The 19,617-nt window shown below is 45.2% G+C and overlaps 1 protein-coding gene across 1 annotated transcript in view; it reads right to left on the bottom strand.

Annotated features, from left to right (window-relative positions):
• Positions 1 to 15,075, bottom strand: part of LOC123936378 (zinc finger protein ZIC 5-like) — a 56,681-nt gene extending 41,606 nt beyond the window's left edge. Inside the window, exons 1-2 of the mRNA XM_045996966.1 lie at positions 14,905 to 15,075; positions 14,492 to 14,743 (exon numbers count right to left, since the gene is read on the bottom strand). Of these exons, the coding sequence (XP_045852922.1) occupies positions 14,492 to 14,743; positions 14,905 to 15,075 (423 nt within the window). The remainder of the gene's footprint in view (positions 1 to 14,491; positions 14,744 to 14,904) is intronic.
• Between the last annotated feature and the right edge of the window lie 4,542 nt (positions 15,076 to 19,617).

The raw sequence follows: 19,617 nt of genomic DNA, 5'->3' as shown, positions 1-19,617 counted from the left end.
CCTTGGTATATTTATTTAACTTCCATTTGAGAGCGATCTATGTAGTCATAACATAATAATTATCAAGAATGGGCCAGAATCCACCAATGAGGGGGTTCATGAGTCAAAACCAGCCCACGGGCAAGTTATCTTTAGCCTACAAATGTTATTTTTCTGTTGTTGTCCTTGTTGTGTAACTAATTTCATCCACGTTTTTAAACTGATGGATTTCACATTTAAAAAACAGATTTCTTGGGATGCCTGGGTGGCTCAGTCAGTTAAGTATCTGTCTTTGGCTCAAGTCATGACCCCAGGGTCCTGGGGTCGAGTCCTGTACAAGGCTCCCAAGGCTCCCTGCTCAGTTCTTCTCCCTCTGCCTGCCACTCTCCCTGCTCCTGTGTCCGCTAGCTCAGTCTCTCTCTCTCTCAATCTGGCAAATAAATAAATAAATAAATAAGTCTTTTTAAAAGTTTCTAACTTTCTCAAGCTGAAGACTTGGCTACTTTTGTCTAGCACTCTCTTATGGCAACACTTGGTTGGAGCTAACCAAGTAGCTAACCCAGGACCCCCCAACGCCTCCCCTGGATTGTTCCATTCAGCAATGTCAACTACGCAGTCTTTGTAGGCACCTGGGCTTGCAGGTATGGTCACAGGAGGCCACAGAGAGACCATTAAAACACACCATACCTGCCATATACCCATCCTCATTTCACCTAAATAAATATAACCCCATTTCTCCTTAGACTGCCCGTTCACCCCGGGGAAGAGGAGAAGGGTGAGATCTGAGCAGAAGGGCACACAAAGAAAAGGCTGTTTCACCACCAGCCACAATCTCAAGGCTAATATGGCGACCAGGTACTACCTTCACGGCCTCACCTTCCCCGGCTCTGGCCGGCTCATACCAGCTCATTCAGGTCTCACCATACATGGAGGTTCCCATCTCTACCTTTACCATGGTCCCCTGACCTAGAACGTGCCTCCTCCATCATTTGTGGATTTGTGTCTTCCCTGGTAGACAACAGCTGCTATCACATTCACCCAGCACAATCCCTGAAACATATTTACAGTAAGAACAATCCATCAGCAAAGCCCAGTTCACCTTCAAATTACTTAGCTGGGTGCTGGCAAAATTCATCCCTCAGCTAATTCTACTTTTTTTGTTGTTGTACTTAGCCACTGTGTTGTCATCTGTGTATCTGGGCTTCATACACCAATCCTCGATCTTGAGAAGAAAGCCTATCTTTTGTGGCCATTTCCACGGAGCGCACCATTGTGCCAATACCCTGCAAGGGCGCAATGAACACTGGGTAAATGAGTGACAGGACAGAGCACAGAGTACTTCCCCGTAAACCATTACCCCTTGTAATGGGCACAGAGGTAACTATCCTCCTCACCATCACCCTCATCATTGCTATCACCCTTGCCACCAGCACACCATCTCCATGTGCTAAGAGACAAGAGACCCAGGGCACACAGCTTGAGGCAAGGCAGCCAGGGTCCAAATGCCTGTGTCTAATGTCGCTGCAGTGCTGCCAAAGGGGTGGAAGGGACCAGCATCCCAAGGACCGCGATTACTCAATGGGCTGCCGCCTACTTTTTCACACCCTCCCAATTTGAAAACAAAATGAACACAACTGCTGGTTTAGATCACATCCAAGGGAGAGTTGCTATCCTATCAGCAACCTGCACTACACCTGGCACAGAGCTAGTTGAATAACGGACGCATAATTCAATGCTGACGTCTTTACCTACAGGACATATCTCGTATCTTCTTCCTCTGGAGTTTTCTAAAAGTTATGGATTAATAAACTTTCCCTAAGAATGCAGCCTTACTAATCTTGCAAAATACTCAGAAAAAGAAAATATTTTATTATGCCCATGTACCGTAAATTATGATAAGCAAAGTACCATGTGTGCTGACAAGAAATAAAGTTGCTCTCTGCAGCAAATTGTATTTTTGATCTGGTTGCTTCCTCTCCAGTCAGATTTGGAGTAAACAAAGTAACAACCTGTGCCTATCTGGATCTGTGAAGACAATAGGGTCTGTGAAGACAATAGGGGCCACAAAGGTCACAGCCAACTGTGACCCAGTTTCCCAGGAGAGAAAGAGAAAATTAGCACATGGTGGCATTTCTTCAAGCCCCTCCTCTTAAAGCCAGGAAAGCAAGCAAGCAAGCAAGCAAGCAAGCAGAGGCACAGAGAGAAGAGGTCTGTCATCAGTCAACTACTAAATTCTCTTCATGATACTAGAAGCCTGCCCTTTCAAAGGGAATAGCTGTGTGGCTTCAAGTAATCTACTTTACTTGTCTGAAGGTGGAGGGGTGAGGAAGAAAGGATGGTTGATGGGCACCAGGCACATTTCTAATTGTGTTGCCGCTCTCCCTATGGGTCTGATTGTGGCTGAACAATTAGAACAAAACCATGAGTAAGAATTCATTTTCCAGTGGAGGCTCCAAGCATTCAGGGACTTGCCCACGCCATGGACCCAGTTATTACTCAAACCTTGGTCTGATGGTCTGGAAAATGGGGATGGTGACACCCATCCTGTCTGTCTGATAAGATCAGAAGCTGAATAGTTTTTGCATGAGTGTGAGTACATGCGTGTGTGTGTGCAAATGTGCGTGTCTGTGTGAAATGCTACAAAAGGATAAGATGACCACAGCTAGAGGGCAGATTTACCTGTATGTTCACTCACCAGTTGGCTTCCTTCATTCTGACACTTCAACATTGGAAGTCACCCAAGCTTCAGACCAAAGCAGCATGGACTGCAAAGGGAACTCAAGTAGCAGCAGCTCCACTGAGAAGCTCTTGGTGACCCGCGACACATGGGCCAGCTCTCCAACCTCAATGAAGTCTCCCCATCTATAGACTGAGTGGGCTGTTAGGCTAGTCTACCGAGGAAACCCGCTCTGGCATTCGGTGATCCTGGAATGGCTGTACTGCATACCAGGAGCACTGGCCTAGAGCTGCCTATAATCAGGCCACATTTCCACTCCTTCTCCTTCTGTCATGTTGAAATACAGGTTCACAATCCAAATTTCCTGGGTCTGATGTGTTCAGAAAGCAGATTTTATTCTGCAGTTTAGAAAGGCAGCATGTCGCATGTCACATGTCACACACTTAGCTTTTAGGTATCTGGACTACCCCTAGCTAGGTCCCTCTCTCCATAATCAAGTTCATCAAGACCTCTCAAGCCATATGTATGACTGTTCACACTCAGGGGCATCAACAGACATGATAAGTAGTCTCGTGTCCATTCAGATCAGATCAGTTCTTGCCATGCAATGAATTATAAAAAAATTACTGGGACTTTTCAGAGTCTTCTAGATTTGGGAACTGCAGAAAAGGGACTGTCACTGTTCTACTCACCAGGGCACTTGGCACGGATGTAGCTTCCCCTGGCAAGATAGAGATTCAATGTCAGGGGTTCCTCTCACAGTTCGGCAAGGGAGGTTGGATGGGACAGCATGGGAGGGCAGCTTAGAGGAGGAGCATGGCTTTACTTCACTTTCCCAAGCTCTGCAATATTAGTGAACACTTTTGTAAGAGACTAGTCTCCCTGACATCAGAACTAGTCCTTTGCCTGTTTCTCTCTGATCCACTCCAGGCCCCTTCCCCTGCACTGCTGGGTGTGGCAGGAAGCTGAGCCCAAGTCCCATTCCCAGGCTCCCTGGTCAACTGACTTCCAGTTAGGGTCAATCAATGGGAATGCCGGGCAGGAGACAGGAAGAAAGGAGGAGGGGTAGAAACTAGGGTATCTATCTCCCTCTCTCCCTCTCTTTCTGTTTCAAGGTGGCATCCTGGGCAGTGGCCCAGTCTCCTCAATGGATCAGGAGCCAGACTGGCCCCAGGTCTTGCTACTCAGACATAACAGAGTGCCTAACCAGTGAAGTTCTTTGCTTCACTGCACACTCCAAAACTAGAGACATCTTTCAAAGACCCTGCCACTGGAACAAGGTGACTGACTGCTACAAGGTTTGAGCAAGTCCTTGGAGCTCCATTCCTCACTTCTGCATTCCCACTGGGCCACAGGGCATCCCCTGCTCTGTCCATCTGTGAAGGAGGGTGGAGGCTGTTCTGGACATCAAATGAGAGCATGCAAGGCACCTAGTAATTTTTTGGGGGGGGGGGGGGGGACTCTTAAGCAGGTTCCATATCCAGCACTGAGCCTGATGTAGGACTCGATCTCACAACCGAGATCATGACCTGAACTGAATCAAGAGTCCTATGCTTAACCAACTGAGTTAGGCAGGTGCCCCAGGCACCTAACACTTTGTAAGCAGTCAGTGAGCACCATTTTTTCTCCTCCCTTCCTAATCCCCCACCATCCAGAGCAAGAAATACAGGTGGGATATGATGAAAACTAATACATAATTAGAAAATATAGTTTTTAGAGATAGCATTTAGAAGAGCAACTACAGAAACATAAAGCACCCAGAAATAAATCTAGTAAGAGTGCATAACTTCATGAAGAAAATTACAATCTATATTGAAAGACATTAAGAACCAAAAAATGGAGAGAAGTAGCATGTTTATGGCTGGAAGGACTCAGTATCATAATGATATCATCTCCCTGAATTAGACTATAAATTCAATGTAACTCCAATCAAATCTCAAGAGTATTTTTGTGTAACTTTGAAAGTATAAAATGAATATGAAGATAAAAAGCCAAAAAAAAAAAAAAAAGCACCAAGACATTTCTGAAGAAGGACATTATGGGGATCTGTCCTGCCAAATACCAAGATTTACTATAAAGTTATAATAATAAAGAAATGTAGTCTGGACAAAGAGTAGACAAAATATACACCTAGAAACTGACCCTAAGTCCCTTGATGACTCTTTTCTATACGGAAGAAAATTAGGAATAAAATAAATTGCTACCTCACACCATACATACTCTCTCTCTACGTGGATTACAGAACTTAATGTGAAAGGCAAAACAATAAAACTTTTAGAAGATAATAAAGGAGAATATCTTTAGGACATCAGGATAAAAAAAAAGACTTTCTTTTTTTTTTTTAAATATTTTATTTATTTGACAGAGAGAAATCACAACTAGGCAGAGAGGCAGGCAGAGAGAGAGGAGGAAGCAGGCTCCCTGCAGAGCAGAGAGCCCAATGTGGGGCTCGATCCCAGGACCCTGGGATCATGACCTGAGCTGAAGGCAGAGGCTTTAACCCACTGAGCCACCCAGGCACCCCCCAAAAAAAAGACTTTCTTAAACAAGACATAAAAAGTACTAACCATCAAAGAAAAGACTGATAAATTCAACCACATTATTAAGTTAGATAGCAGAAGGTTGTCAAGACTCCAACTTCTATGTGGCTTATAAATCTATTCAGTTTCCCAAAGGAATAAATTACAGTAACCTTTTTGCATTCACTATGTTCTAACAATACATACCAGAGCTCAGATTCAGCATATGGTTGACCCATCTTTGACTTCATCCACAATTGGATTACTGGCACTTCTGGTTTAATTTTAATGTCTGAATGGTTGTGTTCTATATTTAGAACTTTTGTGAGAATGCATATAATTCTGCTCAGAATGTGTCCTCCAATTCAGGACAAGCACCACCATGTGCCGTCCTCCTAGCCCATGGGCATCTGTAGGCAATCATGTGGGCATGGCAGTCTACGGCATTTCTTCCCGACCCTCCGTGCGCTGTCTGCATTGTTGAAGGTCATTCGAACCCAAAGCTGATCCTCATTCTATCCCTTGGAATTTTACTCGTGCTCCCAAAATTACTCAGAGAAATCAGTACTGGTGAAATCAGAGGAAGAAAATCATGGGGGTGGACTGTCAGCCATGATCAACATCCAGCCCCATGGGAAAAGCTAATCTACCATCTCCCATACAACCACGATTTCATATGAAATAAAAGTCTCCCCCCACTGAGAGTACGGGTCTCCCACTTTATTCATCCTTTCATTCTTTCTACCATGTATCCCTCAGCAATATTCCAACCTTCACTGCATGCTGACATGTAAACAGGAGTAATTCAGGAATACAAGCTAGGATAACATAAAAGGAAAATATGACATAAGTTTCAGATGGAGATTTTTCAAGATGTCCCTTACATATATCAAGAGAGATGCTTGTGTTGGCATGACTGTACCTAAGGTCACACCCTGCTACTGACAGTAAGTTATTTCTTGGGGCCCTAAGTATAAATCTTCAAAGTACTTGGTGTCTGGGTACTGAGTAATTAATTACATTGTAATTTACAAATATCCTTTTTGACTGAAAGCACTTGGAGTTATTTTTCCTGTAATGGAAGTAGATAGCTGTTTTACTGAATCACCTATTTTAATAGGGCAGATTTGGGCAAGTGGTTATCATTAATGATTCCAAAAGATGTCAAGAAAACATGAAAAGGACTTATAGTCAGTAGTTGTTACTATTCACTTACAGATCCGGATTACAAAACAAAACAAAAATGAAACAAAAAAAGTTTTCAAGATCTCTGATCACAAAGAATTTCAATACTGTTAATGAAAAACAATTACTTTTCCCCAATCTTCATTACCATGTGAACTTAATATACCCCATGAGAGTGCACACATTTAGTTAAATTCAATTCAGCAGAAATTTATCAAGCATCTACTACATTCCAAATACTGTTAAAAGGAGAAGTCATAGTTCCTTCTTCTGAAGAGCTTATAAACGTCCTTTATTCCAGGAACAGAACAACAATTCCTGGACAGAACAACAATTTCTTTATTATCTCTGTAGTGACAAGCTAGAAACTGAATGGGAATTCAAAGGAATTCTTTGTCTTCTAAAAAGAATATTCAAAAGAATTATATGGAATCATAAACACCAAATTTAGGACGGTGGTTACTTCTGGCAGAAGGGAAGGAGATATGATCAGGGAAAGGAGCCTTCAACTGTATTTACATGGCTCTATTTCTTAAGTTGGGTGTTCTCAGCTTTTTTGTGCTGATTTTTTTTTCTTTATTCATAGTTTTACTCTATTTTTTTACTTTTTTGTATGTCTCACATATACTACACTACATTTCAAATCACACATATTACTTTTATGATAAAATTAACCCCTTTTGGAGCTCCTGGGTGGCTCAGTAGGTTAAAGCCTCTGCCTTCAGCTCAGGTCATGATCTCAGGGTCCTGAGACTGAGCCACACATCGGGCTCCCTGCTTGGCAGGGAGCCTGCTTTCAACTACCCCCCCACCTGCCCCTCTGCCTACTTGTGATCTCTGTCAAATAAATAAACAAAATCTTCTAAAAAAAAATCAACTCCTTTTTGTAAAAGTCCTAAGTGATTACCTACAAACACATTCCCCACTCTAACTCATAAGACACTTTTTAAAAAGGGCTCCTTGAAATGAGGGGGGCTCTGGCAAGTAAGTTTAGAAGATCTTAATGATTTCAATGAGCTTCCTTGCTTGCTTGCTTTTACTTCTTACTGAAGTTTTAATATGTCAGTAAATACCATGTCTTAGCAAGAGTGAGTTATGTTTTTCAATGCTTTTCAAACTTTGGGGGACACAGAACTTTTTTCCTTCTGTATGTTCTTTCTTTTAAAATACTCATAACCATCTTGGAGAACCCTAGTGTTCCTTGAAACAGAATCTGGAAAATGCTCTACAAAATAATCCATTTCAGTCACATATTGTACACTACAGCCACACCCAACTTTGCCTGTCTCCAAACCAATGACGAACCTTCATGCCCACCTCTCTTTGCCCACACAGTTCTCCCGGTCTGGATGCCTTCAAGACCTGAGAAATTCTTGGTCAACCTTCAGCTTCCAGCTGAAATGCAATCTCTTCTTTGAAGCTTGCCCCTCCTTTTCCTTTCTTTAGACGTAATAAATTACTCTTCTGGAAGCTTCTAGTGCCATGCAGATATTTTCTGTACCATATCTCACCCTGTGGCAGTAACTTATGCAGGAGGTAGAGTGCCTAGATGACAGAGACTGCACCCTTGCTCATGGTACTGTTCATAATGCCAGGCACAAAGCCAGAGCCAGATACAAACAAGGTGCTCAGGCAAGTATGTGTTAAATGGGCATGGAAGTAATGTCTATGGGCATTCCCTGAGTTAGCTTCCTCCATTTCCCAGATAGTCCCAAAGACATATTTGTAACTTTTCAGTCTTCACTAGCAAAAGTGACACTAAAAGGAAGAGATAGAAATGGATCCAAAGACTGAAAGAGAGACAAACTCTGAGACAAAAACAAGAAGAGGCAAAGAGGGGGAAAGGAAGACTAACTGATGGACCAACAGATCACAGTTGTCCCGCCAAGAACCAGAGACACTGACCAACAGCGAGAGTCAGAAATTGCATCTTGGAGCCAATATACCAAGTTGACAATTTTGCAAGGCTCAGTGTAGGTGGTCGACAGAGACTGCGGTTCACCTTGAACGGTCTCATCTGTCTGGGACTGCCCTCCTCTCATTTTTATCCCCTAAATGAAACAACCCATCTTGGCCATCACAAAACTTGTATCATTTGGCTGTGAGTTGTTCTATTCAGCAAAAATTTTATTTCTGTTTTCCTTTCTCTTTATGAGAATCCCCCACTGGTATTGTAGATTGGTTATATGTTGGGTTCAAATAATAATAATAATAATAATAATAATAAAAGCAAGCTGGCAATTTCTCTCCAATAGTATATGCTGCATATTTCATGAAATAGAAGCCGGAGGAGTTTTAGGATTCCTGAACCAAAACCTTCCCATATCTGAAAACTAAGTGGAAGAAAAACACAAAGAGCATCTCACAGAAAAAGAAACCCAATCATTTGTTCATTTGCTCTCCAACCTAAGGGAGGTGTTCAAGTCATCAGCTGCTCTGTGTGTGTGTTTAACATGGGTTCATATCCCGATGTGCATTTCATAGATTGAGTTTAGTGCCAGTTTTCATGGATATTAGTGTACTTATAAGAGGAGGGGTTTTCTTTTCCTATTGGACACATTTTTCAGTACAGAACATCTGACTGGCTCCTGCTCCTAGTCTGGCAACACTCCCCTGGCTTCAAGGTTTGTTTATACTTAGGCTACTTCTCTATCCTGGTATGGGAGGCAATTTGGCCCAGAGGAAAAAGCAGTGGACAAGGAGCCCAAGAATTCTGGGTTCCAATGGTGTCTCTCAGCCATTATGTTTATATGTTTCCTTTAATCTGACTTGTTTTCCAATCTGTAAATGGGGAGAATTGACTATTCTACTACTAGAATCCAATCAATCGAACAGTCATTTTATTTTCCTCAAAACAGTTTCTGAAAAGAGCAATTCCATGGAGAGTTTAGCATTATGTGTACTTCCCAATTCCCTTCACATAGAAGGTAAATGTTCAAGGTAATATTTCCAATGACCTAGAAAAACAAAAACAAAAACAAAACCCAACAACAAAACCTTTCTCTGAAATCCTGAACTATATCTCTTTCTCCCTACCTCCTGTTTAGGAAAAAAATAAAAACAAAAACAGATACTGTTAGGATACTTAGGCCTTGGGATATCAATGACAGAGACCTTTGTATTATGAAAAGGAAGAATCTGGCTTTCATTTGAAGGGTGACACAGAGCTAAGTAACATTATGTACTCACTTCTGTTCTAAGCACTTGGTGTTAATTCCTATAATTGTCTCCACAGTCATAGGTGGTGGGTACTGTTGTTTTATTATCAAGGACACTAAAGCATGGAGAAGTCAGAGAGGTTGGTCAAGTCCACACCGCTGGCAGGGCTGGAGGAACTAGGGTCTGAACTCAGGCACTCTAGCACCCAAGTCCAGACTTCTAACTACCTGTTATGCCACCTTTTAATTTTAAGAATCTCTGCTTATCACAGTTGTTAACAGACAACAGCAGTAATGCAATTTCTGTATACCTACTTAAAGAATACTTTGACAGCACAGATAGATGTGAACATACTGACCAATACCTATCATGAAGTCCCAAGTGTTCAAAATGTTCTACCATCAGCCCAATGCCCTGTTGATAACACAATATTTATTTTGTTTTAGCATCTGAACCTTGGGAAAAACCTATTAACTTGCTCCTGCTGGAAGTCTATTCCATTATTCCCTGTTAAGGAAGAGAGATAGCTGGGATCACCCCTCCACACAGAGGCAAGTATGCTGCCACACAGGCCCAGGAACCAGAAAGCCTGGGTTTAAATCCCAGTTCTAGGGGCACCTGGGTGGCTCAGTTGGTTACCTGTCAACTCTTGACTCAGGTCATGATCTCCAGATTGTGAAGATGAGGCCTACATGGGGCTCCATGCTAATGATGGAGCCTACTTAAGATTGTCTCCTCCTAACCTTGCCCTCTGCCCCTCCCTGCTCATGCGCACTCTCTCTAAATAAATAAATACATAAAAAAAAAACCCTAGCTCTATACCTTATTGGCTTTGTGACCTTGGGCCAGTTACCATCTCTGTGGGCCCCAGTTTCTTTATTAATCAAAGGAGAATGAAAATACAACTATCAACCTATGGTTACTCAAAGATTATTCATGGTTATTTAAAGATTAAATAAACTAATGCATGCAAAGTGCTTAAAAGGGTGCCTGACTCTTAGTAAGTGCTCCAAAAAGGTAAACTATTCCTTTTTTTTTTATTAACAGTGTTAATACCCTATTAACAGGGTACAGAGTCGACCACCCCTCAATTAGACAGAGAAAACTCTCGATAATGCAAGTCACACAGCAAGGTTTATTTGACAAGCTTAAGCTTGGGCCCAAGTATACCCGACACAGCGGAATAGCGACTTGGACACCAAGGCTAGTTAAGGCAGGGGTTTTTATGAGTCATTACAAGAGGCTTGGGGGCGGGGGAGTTTTTCTGCAGTAGGCTGATTAGCTGTTGCAGGTCTGGTTACAGGGTTAGGTACTTTCTTGGAAGTGTTTACAGGGTTAGGTATAGTGGTTTTTCCTGGAAGTGTTTACAGGGTTAGGTATTCCTGTTACTAAAGCAGGGTGGGGGTCTCTGGAACTAAAGCAGGGTGGGGAAAGTTCAGCTCTTAGGCCTGAGATGGCTGCTCAAGCTAAGATGGCTGTACTTATGCTAACCCACTCTTACAATAGAAGAGGTGATTTACCAAACATCACATAGTCAGGATTCCATCCTGGCCTTCCAATGCCAAATATCCTCTCTCCTTAGCAGGACTCCTTCCTGTGACCAAAAGTTACCATTCTCCTGAAGTCCTGTTATCTGTCAAAGAGCCCAATGAGATAGTTTTCCCTATCAAATTGCTTGAAGAGCATACAATGTAGATAATACAGTCCTTGTTTTGCAAATAACAAAACAGAGGTTCTGAGAGGTCACGAGATTTATCCTCAATTACTTAACTCACCCAGTGCACATTCTTCTTCACAGTAAGCCCTAAATAAAGCTGAAAGCTCCTGACAACAGCATTCAATGTAGGCAACTTTTTAAAATGCCATCTAAAAGATATAAACTGTGATTTTCTTGCTTTGTTAGCTTTATTAGCTTGAGAGAGGGATTAAATTCCTGCAAAAACCAAAATGTTTGACTTGAGTGAATTATCAAAATGAAATGCTGCTTCAATTAGATTCTTCATCTGCCTGGAGGCTGGCTCCAGGCATCCATATATCCACCAAATGCAATTTTTAGGAAGGGTCCTATCAGGTACCAAGCCAAACCCCCATCCCTTTAAGGGAAATGACTTTGGAGGGCAGAGGGGAGTGAAGCAGCAGATTCCTCTCTGGCCTGGGGAAGAGAACAAGAACAATAAGTGATGGCATCTCTTCCCTACAGCCTCCTACAATGGTGTGTCTTGCAAATAAAACATACTGTGAAACAGCTTGTGAGATGAGCTTCATCAACAATCAGTAACTTTTATCCAGATGAATACAATGAACATGATTAAAATGTTTCAGATATGCCTATTCAGACCTTAAGCAATCCACCAAGGGGAAAAAAAAACAAAAAACAAAAAACAAAACAACCTAGTAAAAACCATCCCCTAAATCTGCTTTACGAAGAGATTTAATTGCCAACTTGATGCTTAGAACTGAATTCCCACTTGACAGTGGCACAGCTCCCAAGAAGACTTTAACAACACCTTTGCACTTCCCACCTAGGCCTCTGCTCTCATCCCTGCTGATCCCCTCAGAGTTGCCAAATAGTTACAATGTCAGTCTTTCAAATCAGGGCATTTTGAACTTCCTAAACCTTTATGAGGGCCTCTGTGTACTGAAAAGAACAATAGCACTTCAAAAACTATGTCTGAGAGTTCTTCAATACTCCATTTGAATGCTGGGGTTTCAATCAAGGACATCAGCAGACAACTTCTGATTGTTTAGAATTGACTTTTACACAGCTCTGATTAGGTTGCCCTTCTCAATAGGAAATCAAGAAAATCTTTGATCCCTTTCAGATTCCAGAATTGTCACCAAGCCCTGCCAGGATAGGAAGTGAGAGAGATGGGGGAGGGGGTTGCTGTTAAGTGTCCTTACTCCAGCCCAGCTCTCCTCTCCCTCGCCCCCACACACCCGCACAAGAACACATTCTTGCCTGTTCAATTCAGGATTCCATCCAGAATCACTCATCGTTGAGATAACAAAAACAATGCGCGCTAATTCAGGGGGTGGGAATGGTTTATAATTTTATGGATTTCCTGAAGACCTCTAATTGGCACGTAAATGCACAAACGTGAACCGGATAATTAGGGGGTTCTGAACGTAAGCCAGTTTTAATTTATATGATTACTTGAAAACATGTTAAGTGTTATGAAGTGTCCGCGGAACCCCCACAAGGCCTTTATTCAAAAACCATCAACACTGTGAAAGTGCGTGGAACCCGCCAGCAGGAGGGGAGCAGGGGAGCAGGAGGGCAGGAGACGCGATAGCGGATCCTTGCTCCGGTTCCGGTAACTCGCTGGAGCAGCTTAGTAGCAACCGCCTCGGAAGACTCGCTGGCCCGCTCGCCCGCTCCCCAGACCGCCCGACCGCCCAGCGCCAGGACAGCAAAAGACGCACTCGCTTCCGCAAGCTTTCCACTCGCGGCTCTTCCTAAAGGATCTAAGTCCAGACGTACCTGGGTCTACAAACGTACCCGCCAGGCACCGACCCACGCGGGCACGCAACCACGCTCCCCGACAGTCGCCAGAGCGCTGGATGCCCGCGCCAGGGCGCTCTCCGCTCTGCCCGCGGGGCCGAGCCTCCGGCTTCAGGCGGCACTCGTTCCCGAGCGCCCCCGGCCTCCCCACCCCCATCCCATTCCTTCAGACTCTCCCAGCCCCGGCGGAAGTGCCCAGGCAGACCCCCAACAACGAGGACTTGTGTGATGCAGTTGGGGGTGGCGGGTAGTTTAGCGTGAAGCACACACAATCTGGCGGGTCCGGGAGCAAACAATGCAGGAACCAAGGGGCATCAGCCTCTCCAAGCAGATTTCCCTTGTACCGACTCCCTCTTCTCCCACCCCCCGTTTGGTCACCAGCACCACCAAGGGGGAGGTGGGAGGAGGTGGGGACGGGCGCTTTAAAAAGTGCAGAGAAAAACGCGCCCTCCCACCAGGGGTCACAATAATACTCCGCGGGACGGAATCAGCCTGGGAAGGAGAGTCCCAGCAGCAGCAACCACCTCTGTTTTGAATTTTACTTTGTACACTCACTCATCCCATGGCTCCCTTCCGACGAGCCACACGATCTCCCCCATCTCTGTCTCCCTGCGTCCAGATTCTCTCGGCGGTTGGGCCCTCCGGTTAGGGCTTTTTTTAGGAGCCGAACCACGGGGATTTTAAAGTTTCCCCAGTAGGAGGAGAAAAGAAAAAAGAAAAAGAAAGAAAGAAAAACAGAAACAAAAGCCCTCAGCTCTGGTTCCCAGGCACAGCATCCAGTCTGGAGCCCAAACCAAAGGGGCGGGCCGGGGAGGAGAGCCATCGGGCTGCGGGGAGCCTGGGGAATGGGACAGAGCGGGGAGCAGCACAGAACAGAGTCGACGGAGGACTCGAGAACAGCTTGGGTCCAGGGAGACGAGGTGTCCAGCTCTGAGGGTGTTTGCGAAAAGGCAAGGGTTATAGGAGAAACCCGCTTGTTCGACAGTTGCGGGCAGAGCGCTACAGATGAGTGGGGAAGAGGGTCCGGCCCCGGGAAGCCGCTAGAGAGACCGGGAGATGGGCTCTGGAGCAATGGGGATGTTTTGGAGTGGAAGGGAGGGCTCAGAGGTCGATAGAACAGGGTTTGCGGCAGGGAGGAGGGAGCAGGGGGTCTCGGAGAGAGACGAGTGTTTGGGGTGAGGACGTCTGGAAAGAAGAGGCGCGAGGTCAGAAGTAAGACTGGGGGTGGTGAGGGAGAGCCAGGAGGAAGGAGGAGAGGTCGCTCCTTTTCCCCCAGCAAGAGAAGGGAGCGGGCGGAAAACTGCAGTCGCCATTCCCGCAACATCCCAGCCAAACTCCCACGACGGGCGCCCCAGGAGCCCTCCTCCGCGCCCGGGGCCCCAGCGGCGGCGTCCGGCCCGCAGTTCCCCCCTGCCCCCGGCACCTGCTGGCGCCGAACTCGGAGCTGCGCTCGCCCCCGCCGCGCCTCACCTCCGCACGCGGACAGCATCCTCCGCCGCTGACGCAGCCGAGCAGGAAGCGGCTCCCCAAGCCCGGCGGGCGACGGCACTCAGGCGCGCTCTCCACCCCGGGGAAGCCCGGCAAGCGCCGTGCAGGGTCCGTCGTCCCCGACAGCCACAGGCCCGCGTCAGCGCCGGGAGAGGAGACCGCCGGGCGCGCAGCCCCGCCTCCTCCCGCGGCCCCCCGCCCCGTGCGGCCCCCCGCCCGCCCGGCGCCCGGCGCCTTAGCTCACCTGCTGGCTCCCGTGGCTGCCTCCGGGCCGCCCGCCCCCGGCGCGCCGTCACCCGGCGCCTCGCCGCTCCTGTTCCGGCTCCGGCACCTGCCCCCGCTCCCGCCCGGACGCTTTCCGTGCCGCCTGAGCGCGCTCCGAGAGCTTAGCCGACTCGCGGCGGCGGCGGGGGGGTGGAGGAGGCAGAAGGAGCGAACGAGCGAGCCGGGGCGCCGCGGTTCGCGGTCGCGCCTCCGGAGCCCCTGCGCTCACTCCGCATCCCGGTGCGGACCGAGGCGAACCGAGCCGAGGGCGTGGGGGGCGTGGAGTCCCCTCCCCAGCGCATCGCGCGGAGCGGGTGAGGAAGGGAAAGTGTCAAAGCTCCCAGCCTCGGCTTTCACAAAGTAGCCAGTGTTTTTCGCCACCGTCCCCACCGACCACAGCGCCCTCCCGACCTGCCTCATTTTCCCCTAGGGTCTACTCTTTTATCCAAGGCTCCAAACTTCTCACGCATTCCCAAGGGTAGAATGCCCACGGGTGAAAGCCAGAGGCGGCCCCCTCGCCCCTTCGCGGGAGGGGGCGCTAGCGCCCAGCGGCCATCCCTGGTTAGGCAGGTTCACGTCTCCACTGAGGCTTCCCTGGGCGAGCAGAAGGGAGAAGGCTTGCATCACTCACGTTGCCCTCGGTCCTAGGAAGGGACTCAAGCCTCTGAAGGTATGTGGGCTGGTCTTCTCGCTCCACTCGCGTTCTTAGAACGCTCGGGAGAAGGCAATCTGCAGATTCAGTTCCAACATGCGGCCTGCACGGGAGAAGGCCCCAGCCAGTAAACAGTTGCTCCCTCCTTCTGGTCCTAGTTTACAAAGAGCTACCAAGCTGCAGAAAAGCTGTGTTGGTCTGAAAGTCTTGTACCTCAGACTGGGTTCAACTCCAGTAAAAGTCTGGTATGGTATAACCTGTCTCCAGACGCCAGAATGCCAGGTGTGGGGGAGAGAAAAAATCTGATCAAGGGCTGCCCATTGGGAGCAGGGCCAAGAAAGGGAAGAAAAGACAGGCAACAGTTCCTCAAAAAGTTGATTTTCTTATTCTTTTGAGGTGCCACACTCCTGTCCTCCAGCTGTGTAATCATAAAGCTAATGTGGCCGGTTTGGGTTTTTTTTTTTGTTTTTTTTTTTTTCCTCTCATAGCTTCTGTCACTCACCCATGAAAATTTAATGAAGCATTTAGGGTTATTACCCCCAGAGTCAGTTGGCTAAAAATATTTAGCCTAATGCACTCCTTGTGGAGCCAATACGTCCTTAGCTGGTACATACAAAGTCATCGAGAGACCCTCCCTTTCTGCACGAAATTCACGACCCATTAAACTTATTCCATAATAACAGTTCTGTACAAATGGAAGCCCAAGCAAAGGGAGGCTGTCATGCTCCTCCTGAAAAGATAGCAATTTATGTGGAGACAAAAAAATTGGTGAGGTCATAGGCAGGATGCAATCTTGGGAGAACAGTTGATCAGAGGAAACTCCCAGCAAGGTGGGAGGGAGGTGTCACCCTTGGTACTACTGTTTCTAGCCACTTTTGGATGTGATCAGCACATCTAAAGGCGAGGACCAGGGAAAGCCTCAAGTTGGAGAGCCAACTTTTCTAAAGTTCTAGAAAGTGGGAAGAGTTGCCACCAAATGCTTACGATTCATTTAGTAGGAAATTCAGGCTCACCAGGCAACTCTACTAAGATTTAATTTTAAAAAAAATACCACTTCAGTATCCTCATCTATAAAGACAAACCCCAAGGGTCTGAACTCCATAGAGAGAAAACAGGACAAACCAGAGAAGACATTGTCGAAACAGGAGGAGAGAGTGTATAAAACTGTTCAGCACTATAGGTATCTGGGACAAATGTCAAACCTAAGGTAATCGAACACGGTCTAACTTTTCATTGACTACCCAAAATCACTGAAGTTCCTCAATGCTTTGAGGACAGTCACAGGACATCAAAATCACTCAACTGCATTTTAAGACCCTGCGTATACCATTCACTGCCTCCCTTCCTCCACCTCCTTCTGTTTTCCAGGGGGGTTAGGATTACAGACTTTGAAGGGAATGCAGGACACTGAGTTGGCCAAGTAATAGAAATGGAAGAGGTTCATGTAAAACTCTCTCTATATTCAATGTTGAATAAGATCAACTACAGAAACTGGGCAAATTCCCATTACATCCAACAGGGGCAATAAGCCACAGCTGTTCCCAAGTCCAGGCTAGAAGAAAGTGTAACATATAGACAGTAAGTGCACACATGCTGCTCACCAAGGACTTGGTGAAGACACTAATACTCTTCTGGGTTAAACCCCAAACCAAGTCTTAAAGCACTATTTTGAGTTATTGTAGTAAACATATCAAGAAAGAACATACTTAAAAGGGTGTTGTTTTTCTTCTCTTCTCTTTATATAACGATGTCCTTTCTACTAAGTGTGGCATAAAGAAAAAAATCAATAAACATTTCTTTACCATCTACTCTGAGAAACTGCAAAGTAATAAGAACGGCAAAGATGTATGCCTTGTGTATTATGTTCCAGGCACTGTGCTGGGTGCTTTCCATACATTAACTCATTTAATCTTCATGGCAGCCCAGTGAGAGAAATATCGCTTTTAACATGTACTGGATAGACTGCCCACTTTGAAATCTGATGAGCCTGAATCACCTTCGACAAGCTACTCACCTTTCAGCACTCCAACATTCACTAATCTACTATGGTGTTACCTGCTTCATGAGACACCTGCTTCATGAGATCACAGCAGGTCTTCAGAGAGATAATGCAGTAGACATAGCTAGCACCAAAGGAATCACCTAGTAAACATTGTTTGCCCTCCGAGAATAATGCCAAAATAGTTCATTTTAAATCAACAAGCATCTATGGCATTCCTTTTATATACCGGGCTCTGTGCTATGCAATGGGAATGATGATAAATCAGAAACCGACTCTGCCTTTCAGGAGCTGTGAGTCAACTGAATAAAAAAGCAAGAGCATGGGCAGGTGGATGGGCACGAAGGAGTTTTATTGAACTTCACATAATTCATCCGGATGCACCTGATTCTCAAGCTACACAGAGGAGCAGCCTATATGAGTTACTGTTTGAAACTGATCCAGGACTAAAAGTAAAACCAAATGTCAGAAATCATCAATTCAATTAGCAGAAATTACTCCTCCTATGAAAGGAATGGAAAGTAGATCATTTTCTGTAGTATATATTAAAACTAAGTTTATTCCTATAATTTTTTTCCAATAAATAAATGAATTTGGACCATAAGCTCTGGGGGTTTCAAACACAAATTATTACATAGCCACTGTTTATTAAATAGTTTCTAGTGCTTGCATATGCCAGGAATACACTAATATTCTGTATACATAAAGCTCTCAAATTAATAAAATTTTGACTAATTCTCATTAGGAACATTTCTACCCTGCTTACTAGAGACATCATGTGTTCAAAGTATACTAGTATATAGAATGCACAAAATTTCAAAGGTTAATACCTAAAGTAAATGAGCCTTGCACAGGCCCTTTCAATCAAGTTTATGTTAACACTCAGATTCTATTCCTTTACTCAAAAAGTGCTTGCTGATTGTTTACTCCATACCAGGCATGATGCTTGGCATTGGCAAAGAAGGAAAACAAAAAGCAAACAAAACTCATTCTCAAACAACTCAGAGGCACATGGAGGCCATACATCATTATGCTGCATTCGGATCCACGCTATGGTAGTTTTAAGTACAGCATGCTAGGGGAATATCAGATAGAGGCATTTAACACAGAGTAGGATGTTAGGAAGACTTCAGGAAGGAAGTGATATCATCTCGAAAGATGACAGAATAACTAAACGAAGCAGCGAAAGGTATTTCAGGCCAAGAAAAGAGAATGGGCAAATTCTCTCATGGGGGTGGAGGGGGTTGGATATAGTTAACTATATAGAGGGAAGCAACGTAAACAAATTTTAAAGGGTCTTGTTTGCCATATTAAGGACTTTGGAATTTACTGCGAAAGGGCGCAGATTTTTTAAAAAGCAAGAAAAAAATATTTTGCAATCCTTACATTAGCCACATTTCAGATATGTTTCTTACCACCCTGGACTCAAGCAAGATATCCAATTGCTATTTCTCTTCTGAAGGTTAAAAAAGAAAAGAAATTTCTGTAAGTCTTCATCAAAACAGAAGCTCCTTTCTTTTATGATGCTGGCCTTTCTTGATTCCAGAGAAAGGTTGTGTGGCAGTATTATGCCTAAACTTGACTCTGGTTTACAGTTGCTATAAAGAGCCCTCCTTTTATTTCTCCAAGAAGGCTGTGGAGGGGACTAGCAGCACTACAATTGTATTTATGCCACCAATCTGCTCTTTTTGGCTAAATGCATAGTAGAAACAAAGCGCGGAGCTGAAACGATCATCAAAAGGCTCTTATGTTCCAACACAAATCCCAATTTTTTTTCACTCATAAAATGGAGTGTAAGTGGGTGTTAGTGCTTGAAAATAGGAGGAGCCTGGACGCTATCAGAAAGACCAAGTTCCCAGACCCTATGGAGTATGAGAGCATGGAAGAATCAGAATGCTAAAGGATACAATGCCATGTAGCTTGTGGCTACAATATTCAAGTTATGACAGATACCTGGTTTTTTGGCCTCTCTGCAGCCATTCCCCCTTCATTGGTAAACACAACTCAGATTTTGTTGGGGAACCATTTCCTCCACTCAGTGATTTGGTTTCCATTTAGTTTTGGGAGAGTTGACCCAACCTTGAACTCCAGGGAGAAGCAGGTGCAACACATTAATTGGCCACAATTCAGGGATGGTCCAATAGACCTGTGTACTTTTGCTAGAGCAACTAGGGAAAATGCTGTCTCCTTACC

This window comes from Meles meles, unplaced genomic scaffold (assembly GCF_922984935.1).
Source record: "Meles meles unplaced genomic scaffold, mMelMel3.1 paternal haplotype, whole genome shotgun sequence".
NCBI classification, from domain to species: Eukaryota; Metazoa; Chordata; class Mammalia; order Carnivora; family Mustelidae; genus Meles; species Meles meles.
Note: the sequence above shows the minus strand (reverse complement) of the source record. Positions and strands in the feature narration are given on the sequence as shown.